At 40.4% G+C, this 13,438-nt stretch overlaps 1 protein-coding gene across 7 annotated transcripts in view; it reads left to right on the top strand.

Moving 5' to 3' along the window:
• Positions 1-13,438, top strand: part of RPS6KA5 (ribosomal protein S6 kinase A5) — a 189,525-nt gene that overhangs the window by 111,415 nt on the left and 64,672 nt on the right. For 4 of the 7 annotated variants that reach the window (XM_055437370.2, XM_088839364.1, XM_088839362.1 and 1 more), the window contains exons 4-5: positions 9,137-9,252; positions 11,989-12,096. The exons of 1 other annotated variant lie outside the window; for it this stretch is intronic. In XM_055437370.2, the coding sequence (XP_055293345.1) occupies positions 9,137-9,252; positions 11,989-12,096 (224 nt within the window). Of the gene's footprint in view, positions 1-8,373; positions 8,790-9,136; positions 9,253-11,988; positions 12,097-13,438 lie in introns of those variants that run through there. 2 more of the 7 variants (XM_088839365.1, XM_088839366.1) reach the window with 2 other exon arrangements.

The following is a 13,438-nucleotide window of genomic DNA, read 5'->3' on the forward strand; positions in this document are numbered from 1 at the left end:
TCCATGGGATTTTCTAGGCAAGAGTACTGGAGTGGCTTGCCATTGCCTTCTCCGGGGTCTGGTCCTACAAGATAGCAATTGACTTTCTTAAGTTCTGTGTCAGAAGTATATCAGTGATAATCTTAGCTTGGCACGTTCTCAAAAAAGGTTGAAACTCATTGTTTACTGTGGCCATTGAAAAGCAGTCTTACTACAGACTCCTAGGAATGTCTCCTTTTGAGTACTGTGACATTCCAAAATTTAACCATGAAAAGCATGTAAAATGGAGAAATTTTATGACCAAATATATAGAATTATGGGACCCTAAACCTTTTATATATTTGAAGGACAGATTGGGTGATTTAAGACCGTTTTTCTGACAGTGATTAGCAATACCAGTTGCCTGATGGGGCTTTCCCTAACAAATGACGGTAAAAACCATATCAGGAGGGAAAAGGGCAGCTCTATGTAGCATTTGAAAAAATTCCTGTTTTTAGATATAGAGAATAGACTTATGGACATGGGGAGAGTGGAGGAGAGGGCAGGATGCAAGGAGAGAATAACACGGAAACTTACACAACCGCGTGTAAAACAGACGAGAATGTGCTGTACAGCTCAGGGAACTCAAACATGGGCTCTGCACCAACCCAGAGGGGTGGGATGGGGAGGGAGGTTCGAGAGGGATGGGACACAGGTGTGCCCAGGTCTGAGTCATGTGAGGCTTGACAGAAAAATTCTGTGAGACAATTATCCTTCAATTAAAAAATAAGTAAAATTTAAAAAAAAAATTCCTGTTTTTAGAGTCAGACTGCCCATGTTCATCATTCTTATTCTTTCACTTAAAAGGTTATGCAGCTCTGGATAATTTTTTTAACCCCTCTGAGTTTCACTGTTTTCTAGAGATTAACTTACTTTCTCTGGGGATTATATTAGTATTTAATAGCACCAGCTTCACAGCATTGTTTTGAGTGTCAGATTTGTTATCGTATCTAAATAGATCAGGCACATTGGAAGTGCCCAGTGTCTCTAGCTGTTCCTGTGTCATTGTCTAGTCTCAAAAGCAGTGAGCTGTGTTAAGATACAGATTTTAAAGGAAGGCAGCCAAAACTCTGTTTTACATCACTTTAGTTCTTATCTGCCAGGAGCCCTTTCCCACTTGCCGTGATGAGCTGGGGTTACTAAGATGCAGCTTCTACACAGAGAGCAGTGGCCAGCAGTGTAGATCGAGCCAGCACCACTTAGGCCATTTTCATTGTTTGTCCACAGAGGCAAAAAGCCTCAGGGATATCAGTAAAAACTGAACATTCTCATGCTATTTGTTCCCATAAAGAGAATAAAAACTGTCAGCATTGGCTTAAAAAAAAAACAGCCGTCATGCTTGCAGTTTGTTGTGGAAGAAATTGGCAGACACTTGAGAAATCTAATTTCTAGAATTCTAGTGAATGCATAATTTTGAAAGGAAAGTGATCAAGGTAGCTGAGTTGGCATGGACCAAGGCCCACCAGGCAGAGTAGATCTTAAACGAGTCTGATAGTAGACACTTTCCACTCAGGTGCTTTATTCCGTCTGAGCTTTTCAGTGCTTTTTTTTTTTTTAATGGAGGAATGTAATTTAGGCTCAGCTGGCAAGGGGTGGGAGTGGAGGAGGGGAATGGAGGGGCCCCTTGAGTTATAAAGCTGAGAAGAATCTTCCTCTCAGACATCAGTAACCATTTGGGTTTTCATGATATCTCTGACCATATTCCCACCACTGCTAACTCTCCCAGAATCTGCCTGCATTCCTGATTCCACTGTTCTAAGAGAATGAAAATTTTATAATTCAATTCAGTTTAATAATAATCCTCGTAGTCTTTTCTAAAGTTTGTCTTATATGTTGTCTCACTGCCTGGCTAAGTTGTTTTGAGTCTCCAGGGCAAGCGTCAACATTCCCCTGTCCAGAGTTGCTGGCTCTCTGGATAAACAGAGGTGTGAAGACACCAGAGTGCAATTCCAGCGTGCCGTCGGAAGTCAGAGATCCTGCTGACAATGGAAACCCATGCTCCATTTCACTGTGTAAGCTCTGAACCTCATCAGTCCAACCCCAAGTACAAGAAGCTCCAGGACAGCTAATGCCAAGCTAGGCTGGAAGTCAGGGATAAGCGATCTGAATGCTCAGAAGCAGTGGTGCTGGGTGTCTACGCTGTGAAGATGAGGCGTCTGTCGCTGGCGAGCTGGAGGACACTCCTCTCAGATGTGTCCCGTGTGCCGGCAGTCCACCTTTTGGTTCATTTATAAATAAACTTGACTGGCATGTTCCCATTCAAATTTATAATGCTGTCTTAAGAGTGATGTTCTGAGAACTGTTTTGGCTTGTAACTCCTTGTAGAACCTGATAAAATCTGTGGCCCCTCCCTTCTCAGTAGAATGCATATACACTTACATATACTTGAAAAAATTGTGCATAATTTCAAGGAATTTACACGGAAACTCCTCTTAATTATCTGAAATTTACCTTTCTCTTCGGCAACCCACTCCGGTATTCTTGCCTGGAGAATGCTATTGGACAGAAGAGGCTGGCAGGCTACACTCCATGGGGTTGCAAGAGTCTGACTCGACGGAGCGACTAAGCCACCACCTTCCTGAAAGGATTCCAGAAGGGCTCTCTTGTCCCTTTTCACAGTCTGACAATGTGTGATTCAAGATGGCAATGCTGATAAGTACCGTTTATCGAGCTCTCACTGTTGGTCAGACACCCGTGTGTTCTCATCTGCAGACGTGGGCTCTGAGTCGCCCCTGCCATGTCTGTCCTTGCCGTAGGCCTGTGCACTCGGGTGACGGCCCGTCCCCTCTGCTCATGCACGCGGGCAGGCTGGACCCTGACCACCGCTGCTCTCGCCTCTCTCCCAGGCTCCAGCATCTCTCCTTGTTCATTGCAGGGGACTGCCCTGCCTCTACTCTTACTGTTCTCAACAAAGTTCATTGCTCTGTCAAAACGGAAGCCTTGTCATACTGCTGTTGTACTCAGAATCTTCCTGAGGCATCTTATGTCATTCAGAGTGAAAGATGAGATCCTTAAAATGACCAGAACCTCTGTGCTGTCCAGTGCGAAAGGAAGGCCGTAAGAACAAGTAAAGAGAACTGAAAAACGATATAAACAGGAAAGCAGACTAGATATGTACTTATTCTCTCTCCTTTCAGCCTCCTTGAAAAGCATAAAGCTATATAAGGTAATAATTATAATGTATTGTTGAGTTTGTAACACATATAGCTGTGCTATATATAACAGTGATGTCTCAGGAGGAAGAGAGAGTAGGCGATGTGGGAGTAATGTTTGTATATATCACTGGAATTAAGTCGGTATGAATTTCACACTGTTTATGATAATATATGGTAAGCCATAGAGTAACCACTAAAAAAATAACTTTTAAAAATGTTTATGTAATGCAAAAGAAGTAAAGAGGAATAAAGGAACAAAGATATAAAATATATAGAAAATAAAAAAGTAAAATAGCAGACGTAAGAAAAGCAATACAAAAAAGATCTTAATGACGCAGATAACCATCCTGGAGTGCAAAGTCAAGTGGGCCTTAGGAAGCATCACTATGAACAAAGCTTAATGGAGGTGATGGAATTCCAGCTGAGCTATTTTAAATTCTAAAAGATGATGCTGTTAAAGTGCTGCACTCAACATGCCAGCAGATTTGGAAAACTCAGCAGTGGCCACATGACTGGAAAAGGTCAGTTTTCATTCCAATCCCAAAGAAAGGCAATGCCAAACAATGTTCAAACTACCGCACAATTGCACTTATCTCATAGGCTAGCAAAGTAATGCTCAAAATTCTCCAAACTAGGCTTCAACAGTACATGAACCGAGAACTTCCAGATGTTCAAGCTGGATTTAGAAAAGGCAGAGGAACCAGAGATCAAATTGCCAACATCCACTGGATCATCGAAAAAGCAAGAGAGTTCCAGAAAAACATCTATTTCTGCTTTATTGACTGTGCCAAATCCTTTGACTGTGTGGATCACAACAAACTGGAAAATTCTTCAAGAGATGGGAATACCAGACCACCTGACCTGCCTCCTGAGAAACGTGTATGCAGATCAGGAAGCAACAGTTAGAATTGGATTTGGAACAACAGACTGGTTCCAAATCGGGAAAGGAATACGTCAAGGCTGTATATTGTCACCCTGCTTTTTAAAATTACATGCAGAGTACATCATATGAAATGCTGGGCTGGATAAAGTAGAAGCTGAAATCACGATTGCCAGGAGAAATACCAATAACCTCAGATATGCAGATGACACCACCCTTATGGCAGAAAGCAAAGAGGAACTAAGCCTCTCGATGAAAGTGAAAGAGGAGAGTGAAAAAGCTGGCTTTAAAACTCAGCATTCAAAAAACTAAGATCATGGCATCGGTCCTATCACTTCATGGCAAATACATGGGGAAACAATGGAAACAGTGAGAGACTATTTTCTTGGGCTTCAAAATCACTGCAGATGGTGACTGCAGCCATGAAATTAAAAGAAGCTTGATCCTTGGAAATAAAGCTATGACAAACCTAGACAGCATGTTAAAAAGAAAAGACATTGCTTTGCCAACAAAGATCAGTACAGTCAAAGCTATGGTTCTTGGAGTGAAAGTGAAGTGAAAGTCGCTCAGTAGTGTCTGACTCTTTGTGACCCCATGGACTATACAGTCCATGGACTTCTCCAGGCCAGAATACTAGAGTGGGTAGCCATTCCCTTCTCCAGGGGATCTTCCCAACCCAGGGATTGAACCCAGGTCTCCTGTATCGTGGTCGGATTCTTTACCGGCTGAGCCACAAGTTGAGCCACAAGGGAAGCCCTCGTGGCTCATACTGGCTTTTCCAGTGGTCATGTATGGATGTGAGAGCTGGACCATAAAGAAGGCTGAATGTCGAAGAATTGATGCATTTGAACTGTGGTGTTGGAGAAGACTCTTGAGAGTCCCTTGGACTGCAAGGAGATTCAACCAATCAGCCCTAAAGTTAATCAATCCTGAGTATTCATTGGAAGAATTGATGATGAAGCTGAAGCTCCAGTACTTTGGCCTCTTGATGCGAAGAGCCAACTCATTAGAAAAGACCCTGATGGTGGGCAAGACTGAAGGCAGGAGGAGAAGGGGACGACAGAGGATGAGATGGTTGGATGGCATCACCGACTCGACGGACATGAGTTTGGGTAAACTCTGGGAGCTGGTGAAGGGCAGCGGAGCCTGGTGTGCTGCAGTCCATGGGGTCGCGGAGAGTCGGACACAACAGAGTGACTGAACAACAATAAATCCAGTTGAACCAGTAATCACACTCATTGTGAGTGGATCGATAGGCACAGTCAAAAGACAGGCGATTGCCAGATGAGGGGAAAGGTTCAACTGTGTACTGTTTATCGTAGACAGACAGGAGATTCAGAGGTATGTTGTTGTTCAATTGCTCAGTCGTGTCCAGCTCTTTGCGACCCCACAGACTGCAGCATGCCAGGCTTCCCTGTCCTTCACCATCTCTGGGAGTTTATTCAAATCCATGTCCATTGAGTCAGTGATGCCATCCGACCGTCTTGGCCTCTGTCATCCCTTCTCCTCCTGTCCCCCGTCTCCTGTAGCTCCACATAGGGAGCTTCCTATTCAGAGGCATAAATAGGTTAAAGAGAAAAAAGGATGGGAAGAGATAAGTCGTGCAAACAGCAACCACAAGAACGCAGGAGCAGCTATGCTAATAACAGATAAAATGTACTTAACAAAACTGTTAGTAAAAATAAAAAGGGTCACTTCACAGTGGTAGAAGGTCCTATGTTTATGGATTGAAAGCCTTTATATTATTAAGATGGCAGTACTCGCCAAATTGATCTGTAGATTTAACAAACCTCTCTCAAAATCCCAGCTTATTTTCTTATGAAAATTGACAAAGTCATTCTAAAATTTATATGGGAAAATCAAGGAACCTTAGAATAGCTAAAACAGTTTTGACAAGGAAGAATTAAATTGCAAAACTAACACTTTAAAAACTTGCTACAAAGCTACAATAATCAAGAAAGTATGGCACTGGAATAAAGATAGACATAGAAATAATAGAATTGAGAGTCTAGAGATAAATCCTCAGGCAGTTTTTAGACAAGGATGCCAGTGAGGAAAGAAGAGTCTTTTAAACTAATGGTGCTGGGACAGCTGGATAACCATATGCAAACGTATGAAATATGTTTGCAGTGAGCTGTGGAAAGATACTGAATAATGTTTTTATTCAGGAAAATGCAAATTAAAACCATAATGACACACAACGACACACCAAACAGACCTACCATAACTCACAGCATATACAAAACATAACTCAAAATGGGTCACAGGTGAAAAGTAAGAACTAAACCTGTAAGTCTCTTAGGGGAAAACATAGGGGTACATTTTTTGACATTGGTTTTGGCAGTGATTTCTTAAAAGTGACATCAAAAGCAAAAGCAGCTCAAGAAAAACAGATAAATTGGGATTTCTGGGAGGGAGTGTGTAAAAATATTTTAAATTTGAATCTATAGTGATGGTTGCACAAGTCTTCATATGTGAAAAACCACTGAATCTTACACTTCAAACTGGTGGATTTCACAGTATGTGAATTATACTTCAGTCAAAATAGAAAAAACCAAAAGGGGCAAGAAAAAAGCCCTTAATAGATATTTCACAAAAGAAGATATAGAAATGTCCAGTAAGCCATGGAAAGACACTAAATAGTGTTGTCATTCAGGAAAATGCAAATTAAAACCATAATGACACACCACTACCCACCAAACAGACCTAATATAACGACTGACGGTACCGGATGCTTATCTTATAGAGACTCCTGCTGACTTCACATCCCTGCTGTGGATGAGGGCATCTGCTCTGTAACGAGAGTCCAGACGTCATCGCTCCTGCTGTTGTAGCCCTTTGGCTGCCTCTCTGTCTGCCTTCCCAGTGGTGAAGCCTGGACCACTGGATAGAGGTGGTGGTTCTCCTTATAAAGTGTGCAACCCTGTACCTACAAATAAAGCATATTTTATGGATGTCACGTCTGCTCCTTGGGCTATTGGCCTGTTCTACTAGTAGGAAAGCTACTTAATGTTGTTTTAGGTTTGTCTTCTTAGATCTGTAGTTCATTTTTCTTAGTCTCCCCAGTAAATGAAAGTAGAACCGTTTTTTTTGTGCTCTGAGCAGCAGTAATCTAGAGTAGCTCTGATTCCCATTTTATAAAGAATTGGCACCGAGGGAGACTTCACTTGCTCAGGTCAGGACACAGTGGAGCCATTGTCTGTGTTAGTCACATTGGGTGTGTTAGTCACTCGGTTGAGTCTGACTCTGTGACCTCGTTCAAGTCTCTTGTTTATAAAGCCTAAGTTCTTTGGATTATATCAAGTTGCCTCAAAGACAGGAGTACATTGAATTTTTTTTTTTCCCCACAACCCACTTGCCTTTGAGTTTCAGAGTGATGTTTTCAGACTCCAGTATTTATTCCAGTATAAAGGATTTGTGTTCAGTTAATAGAGCACTAAGCATCTGTTGAGTGCATACTGCATGGAAGCACTTGTTGGATTTTTTAAGATGAATATATTGGTCGTGACTTTAAAGGCTCGTCAGCATGTAGCAGAGAAAGTATGCAGATATTTTCAGTGCAGCAAGGTCATTGATGTGGTGTAAGTCTTACTAAGCACAGTGGGTAACACAGGGGGAACTAATCCACTCTGCCTGAGTGGTGATTGAAGAGATAATGGAATAGGACATTCACGGATGCGTAGGAGTTTGTCATTTGGTCAGCTGACCTGTGAACGCCTACTTCTGGGCCATGACCAACTGTGGAAACCAGGTTTAAATAAGTAAGTACTTAAAGGTAGAAAATATTCATTGTTAGTTTGCAGGAGTGCTGTGTTCCTTTACACCTTTTTAGTCATTAGTTTTGCGTTAGGATATAATTAAGTACAGAAATCCAGAAGTACCTGGCAAAATGCAGGCATCCTGGAAGGGCAGTGCTTTCTGCCCTCTTGTGCTTTGTAAAATACGTTGCGACACAAGTAGCTTTTAGAGCACTTTCATTCTGTGGAAGCTGCTGTTCGGAATTTAAAGTTAAATGGGCGAGATAAAAATCTGTGAGTTCGTGAAGATTTTCCTTTGGTCTTTGATCAGATTGTGGTCAGCTTGACGAACGAGCACCCCTGGGACGTGTGCTTCTTTCCGTCGTGTCTTTTCCGCGTTTGTAGTCCACGTCTGCTTATCGGTGTGCGTTGGTTCTCACACACGTGCTGTCTAGGGCAGCAGTGGTTAGTTTCTGATCAAACTATTTGCAGTTTATCAGTAAACGTCATCTTAGAGGCGGTTATGAACTCTGCTGTGGCTTATTGTTAGTCAGCTCCTTATTTATTTTTCACTGTAGCTTTTTTGTCTCTTATTTCATTATTCCTTGTGGGATAAAAAGGGCAAATTGAAGGGGAAATGGGCGTCTTTTCATGTCAGGTTTTGAGTCAGCTGTGCTCTCCTACTTTTACTTTTGAGTTACGTGACACAATAAGAAGCTTGCCTGCTACTTAATACACATATTTGGAAGGATTCTCCAGACAATTCTGAAAAACAGGGACTCTGCTTTAAAACAGTGACTGGTCATGATGACAAAGCAACTGCTGGGGTTTCTTTTTGCTTCGTTTCACTCCGTTCATTTTACTTTGGTTACTGTAGTGGTTGGTCATAACTTTCCTTCCAAGGAGTAAGCGTCTGATGGACAGGGAGGCCTGGCGTGCTGTGATTCATGGGGTTGCGGAGAGTCGGACACGACTGAGCGACTGAACTGAACTGTAGTGGTTGGTGATTTGGTACTCTACAGCACGTTAAGAATTGTATGGTGATGGCAGAGGTTTCTGATATGCTGCATTTGGGAAGACTATTTAAATATATGCAGATTTCACATAATAGTTTAGTAGCAATATTCTATGCTAATTCATTTGATCTCATTTTAGGGTAGTCATTAACTTATAAAACTGTATATAAATTTAGTAATATTTTCTATATGAAACTATATACTAAGAATTCTGCCAAAATAATATATGAAAATTAGTGCCTTATGGTTAATCCAAAGTGATTAAAACGAAATACTTCCTTTAGTTTATGAATACAAGTCAAAGACAGAAAAACTATATTTCGTTTTTAGATTATGTAAATGGTGGCGAGCTTTTTACTCACCTTTCTCAGAGAGAGCGTTTCACAGAGCCCGAGGCGCAGATCTATGTCGGAGAGGTCGTGCTCGCCCTTGAACACCTCCACAAGGTAAGACGCTTCACTTCCGGGGTCTGTCTTTTGAAAAATCTGTTAACTGAGGTGGTGATGGAATGAAGAGAGCTGACGTGTTGACATGTCGATGTCTTACAGGAGTTGGTAGAGGCACACTTTACAGACCACAAGCAATTTTTCAGTTTCATCCTTCCCTCTTTAAAAGTCTTTCTTTCCTTTTGTAGTTCCCGGGATGCAGATTAAAAAAGTAGAACCTGAGCACTTTTTTTTTTGTTTGTTTTGTTCATGAAAAATCCTAATGCTTATTGCACAGTATCATTAGAATTAAAAAAAAAATTATTCTTAAAGTAACCTTTAAGACGAAACCACAAGTCATAGTATGTACTTCCTTCTTTGCCTGTATCTCTTCAGGGTGTGTTCCCTGTTAGCTTGAGATAATTGAGAGAAGCACTTACCTACAGACCCCGCTATCCCACTGCCGACTCTGGCTCTCTTTTCCGTTTGTTTTGCCCCGAGGTCCTCTCTTGCTCCCTCCATCCCTCCCGCTCCATGACCTTCATTGACATGAGCTCAGTTACTAAAAACTTTAAGTGGTATTCATGTATGTATGTTATGCTGTTTGAATTCTATAAAATGAGCTTAAACTTTTAAAAAAATATTATTTCAGATACTGTTAATCTTGATCCAGGATATTTTGACTAAAAACATTTTTTTAATGAGAACACATTATTGTAGAAACAAACAGTCATTATGTGGATTAGGTTTGTGTGTTGCCTAAGAAACAAAGTGCTAGAATATTTTTATCATAATTGTGTGAGACCACAAGGAGCATGACCTGAATCACTACATTTGGGTGTTATGCGTACGTCATAAAGTCACTGTTTTTCTATGTTACAAGTTCATGTTCTAAACTAGATGACAGATAAAAAGAGATGAAAGCTGATTACGGAGCACAGGAAAGAATGGAGGGAAATGAGGGGAAAGGATGAGACTTGAAAGGGGCAGGAGGATTGGGATTGCAGGATGGAGGCAGTGGGTGGGGGAGGCTGTGAGGAAAGGTGAGCGGATACGGGAAGCAAAGGATGAGAGATGGGCGGGTCTGGGCCAGACAGTCGGGCATAACGGAGGTGGAGGCAGGGCTGGAACAGGAGGCCTAAGGGAGTGAAGGAAAGGGTGGTGGACAGGAAGGGAAGCGAAAGTGGCTCTGGGGCGCAGGGCTGCAGGGGCAGAAAGCAAGGGGAGCGCCAGGAGGGAGCTTAAGCTTAACTGAATGAAGTGTGGGGAGAGGCACCCGTGTTCCTTCTGATGGAATCTATGGTGTGGGGGTGAGCTTTGTGCCTTTAGTTATTTTTTTGGGATATATACACACACACATGTTATTATATATATATATATTCTACATGCATCAGATTGGGCCTAGGAATAGGCTGAAAAGCTTTGCTTTATGCTTAGAGGAATCAGATGTAATTTTTATAACATAAAAATGATGGTGGAAATCACCATAAATATAAGTGTAAACACAAAATGCAAAGCTCCAACAGATAAGCTAGTAAATTCAGTTTTTAATTTGTATGAAAACTGTTAATTCTGTTTATTAAAGGGAAAATCCATCAACTTTCATTATTATTAAAACAGGGTAATCAGAAACAGAGAAGTAGAGAATATGACAATACCAGATATAAATATAATTGATATGGAAAGTGTATACAGGTTAGATCTTCGTTCAGTTTCTCTTAATCTTACCTTGTAAAAAGAGAAATACAAAGAAATATAGCATGAAGCCAGAAATGTTAATCTTGGTATGTCTACTAACACTGAATTTCTCAGGAGAGAAAAAAACGGGGAGTTTACTTGGAACTGATGTGGTGAAGCAGGTGATAAATGACTTATTCCTAAAATCTTTTCCAAAGAGGTTGTTTGAAAAAAAAAAAGTCATACTGGTTGTTAGGTGCTTGTAGGCTTCAAGTCAAATATCTCTTCAGCAGACAGTGCATTCACAATATATAGTCATGTTTTACAATATGGTGGGGGGGGAGGGTTCTTGAAAGAAAATGCCTAGTGTTTTTCCTTGTATAATCTTTTAAGAAAGTGTTAAGAATCTTCTTTTTCATATATTTAGTGTTGATGAAAGCACACAGTCTTAAGGTTGCTAATAATGCTCAGTATAAAAAGTTTAAAAACATTTAATCCAGGCTGACCTAGCATGAAACGTGGGGTTCGTATTTGTCAAGTACTGCTTGTATAACTTGGGTAGATTTATTTATGTCATACAGTTAACATGTTTTACTATAAAACTTACATGCAAAACAGAATGGAGGGATAGTTAGAAAAGTACAGTGTGACTGTCGGTGCTCTATGGGAAGAAGAAGCCAGTGCAGGAGCTGGTTAGCCTGGAAGGCATCCTGAGGCTGCTAAGAAAGGACGGATGCGAATCGGCTAAGAAAGCGCCTGAAGAGCCTCTGGAGGGAGGATGAAAGCCATCACGAAGAGTCACCCAGGAAAGCACAGTCGTCAAAGTAGACCCCCGAGAAGCTCGTCCAACAGAAATGTTCCCGCATTACGGGGAACATGGTTCCAGAGGCCCAAGGAGCCCAGCAGATAAGCACGGAGATAGAGGGACTTAGATCTGTTCTGCCTATGACAAGAGTCATCACAGCACTCTGAGCAGGGGAATGCCTTTTTTGGTTTGTTTTTAAGGTTCATAATAAAGACTTTCCTCATTTATTTTTTGAAAATTGTTATTTTAAAATGCATCTTTGTTTGTTTTTACAGTTGGGGATTATATACCGTGACATTAAGCTTGAGAATATTCTGCTTGATTCTAATGGCCACGTGATGCTGACAGATTTTGGTCTGAGTAAGGAGTTTGTGGCTGACGAAGTGAGTATTATATTTTAATTTGAAGTTAGTAAAGCAGAATGTAAACAATGATGAAAATTAGCTTTAGAAGGAACATTTAATGGGATAGTACTAAACAAATTATGGACTCTTGTACAAGTTTGCCCAGAGGAACATTTTGATATGAATGACTGTAAGGTTTTTAGTTTGAAATTACCATGGAAGCATCCTGTTAGAAGTAACCCTTTCATGGATGTATCAGAATTATAAAACCAAGTTACACATTTAACTTTCTCCATAAAATATGATTGAAATTTTTAAATAACCCTTTGGGCCTTTAGGAGAATCATAGCTTAGATAATAGCCAATGAAAAATTACAAAACGGGGACTTTCTTGGTGGTGCAGTTGTTAAAACTCCCTGCTTCCAATGCAGGGGATGCAGTTTGATCCCTGTTTTGGGAACTGAGACCCGCATGCCCGCAGTGTGGCCAAAACAAAAGAATCACAAAACAAAGCACACACAGTGTACATTACACTTACAAAGTAGGACGTGTCACTACGGCCCTGTAAGCTCATTTGACAAAAATAGCAAGGATCTACTTACTAGACCTAAGTTTTTAATAAACTTGCTGGGGTTTTTTGCTCATACAAATTAAAATGTAATAATTGATGTACAGATTTTAAATATGGAGGACGCTCCATTTTCAGTATTGATTAAAACTTGTTTATTATCACAGATTTACTCAATAGCATTTAAAATTATACATTTTTAGTTGTAGCTAAATGCTATTTATGTAGCAGTTATAAATTAAGAGTACGTTTTATACTACTAGTCTTTCAAGAGAACTAAGTACATTTGGATGCCAGTTCTTTTCTGTCCAAGAAGTTTTGTTACAATACACACAATTCTAGTAAAACTTTTGTAGTAAAGGGCTTTGTTGCTGTGAGACACACTCTTGGACTCTAGTTGTGTCCATTTCTGATTGTTTACTTTTTAGAATATTTCCAAGATAGTTTTAGGTGAATTAGATAAGTACTAAAAGTATGAAAACAAAGGATCCCAGTTTTTTTTTTGATCATATCTATCTCATTCAATCACTTAGGAATAACTTTTTCTTGACCTCCTCTACTATGCTAGGTATTGGATAATACAGTGACAGATTAAGGGGAAATGGTCTCCACCTTCATGAGCCTGAGGATATAACAATATATTAGTTATCTTTGATAGGAAAATCATAGTTATAAAGCAGATGAGATGAACTTTTGAGGAATTTACTTCAAAGTTTGGTTTTTCAAACTTTTCTTCATTTAAAATTTTAGTAGCAACTTAAAAAAATGTGACGGATGAAATATGTTCATGGTTGTTTCCTCAGTAAACCCTGC

The sequence above is a fragment of the Moschus berezovskii genome, chromosome 9, assembly GCF_049115385.1.
Source record: "Moschus berezovskii isolate FMDL1 chromosome 9, NW_MosBer_1.0, whole genome shotgun sequence".
In the NCBI taxonomy this organism is placed as follows: domain Eukaryota; kingdom Metazoa; phylum Chordata; class Mammalia; order Artiodactyla; family Moschidae; genus Moschus; species Moschus berezovskii.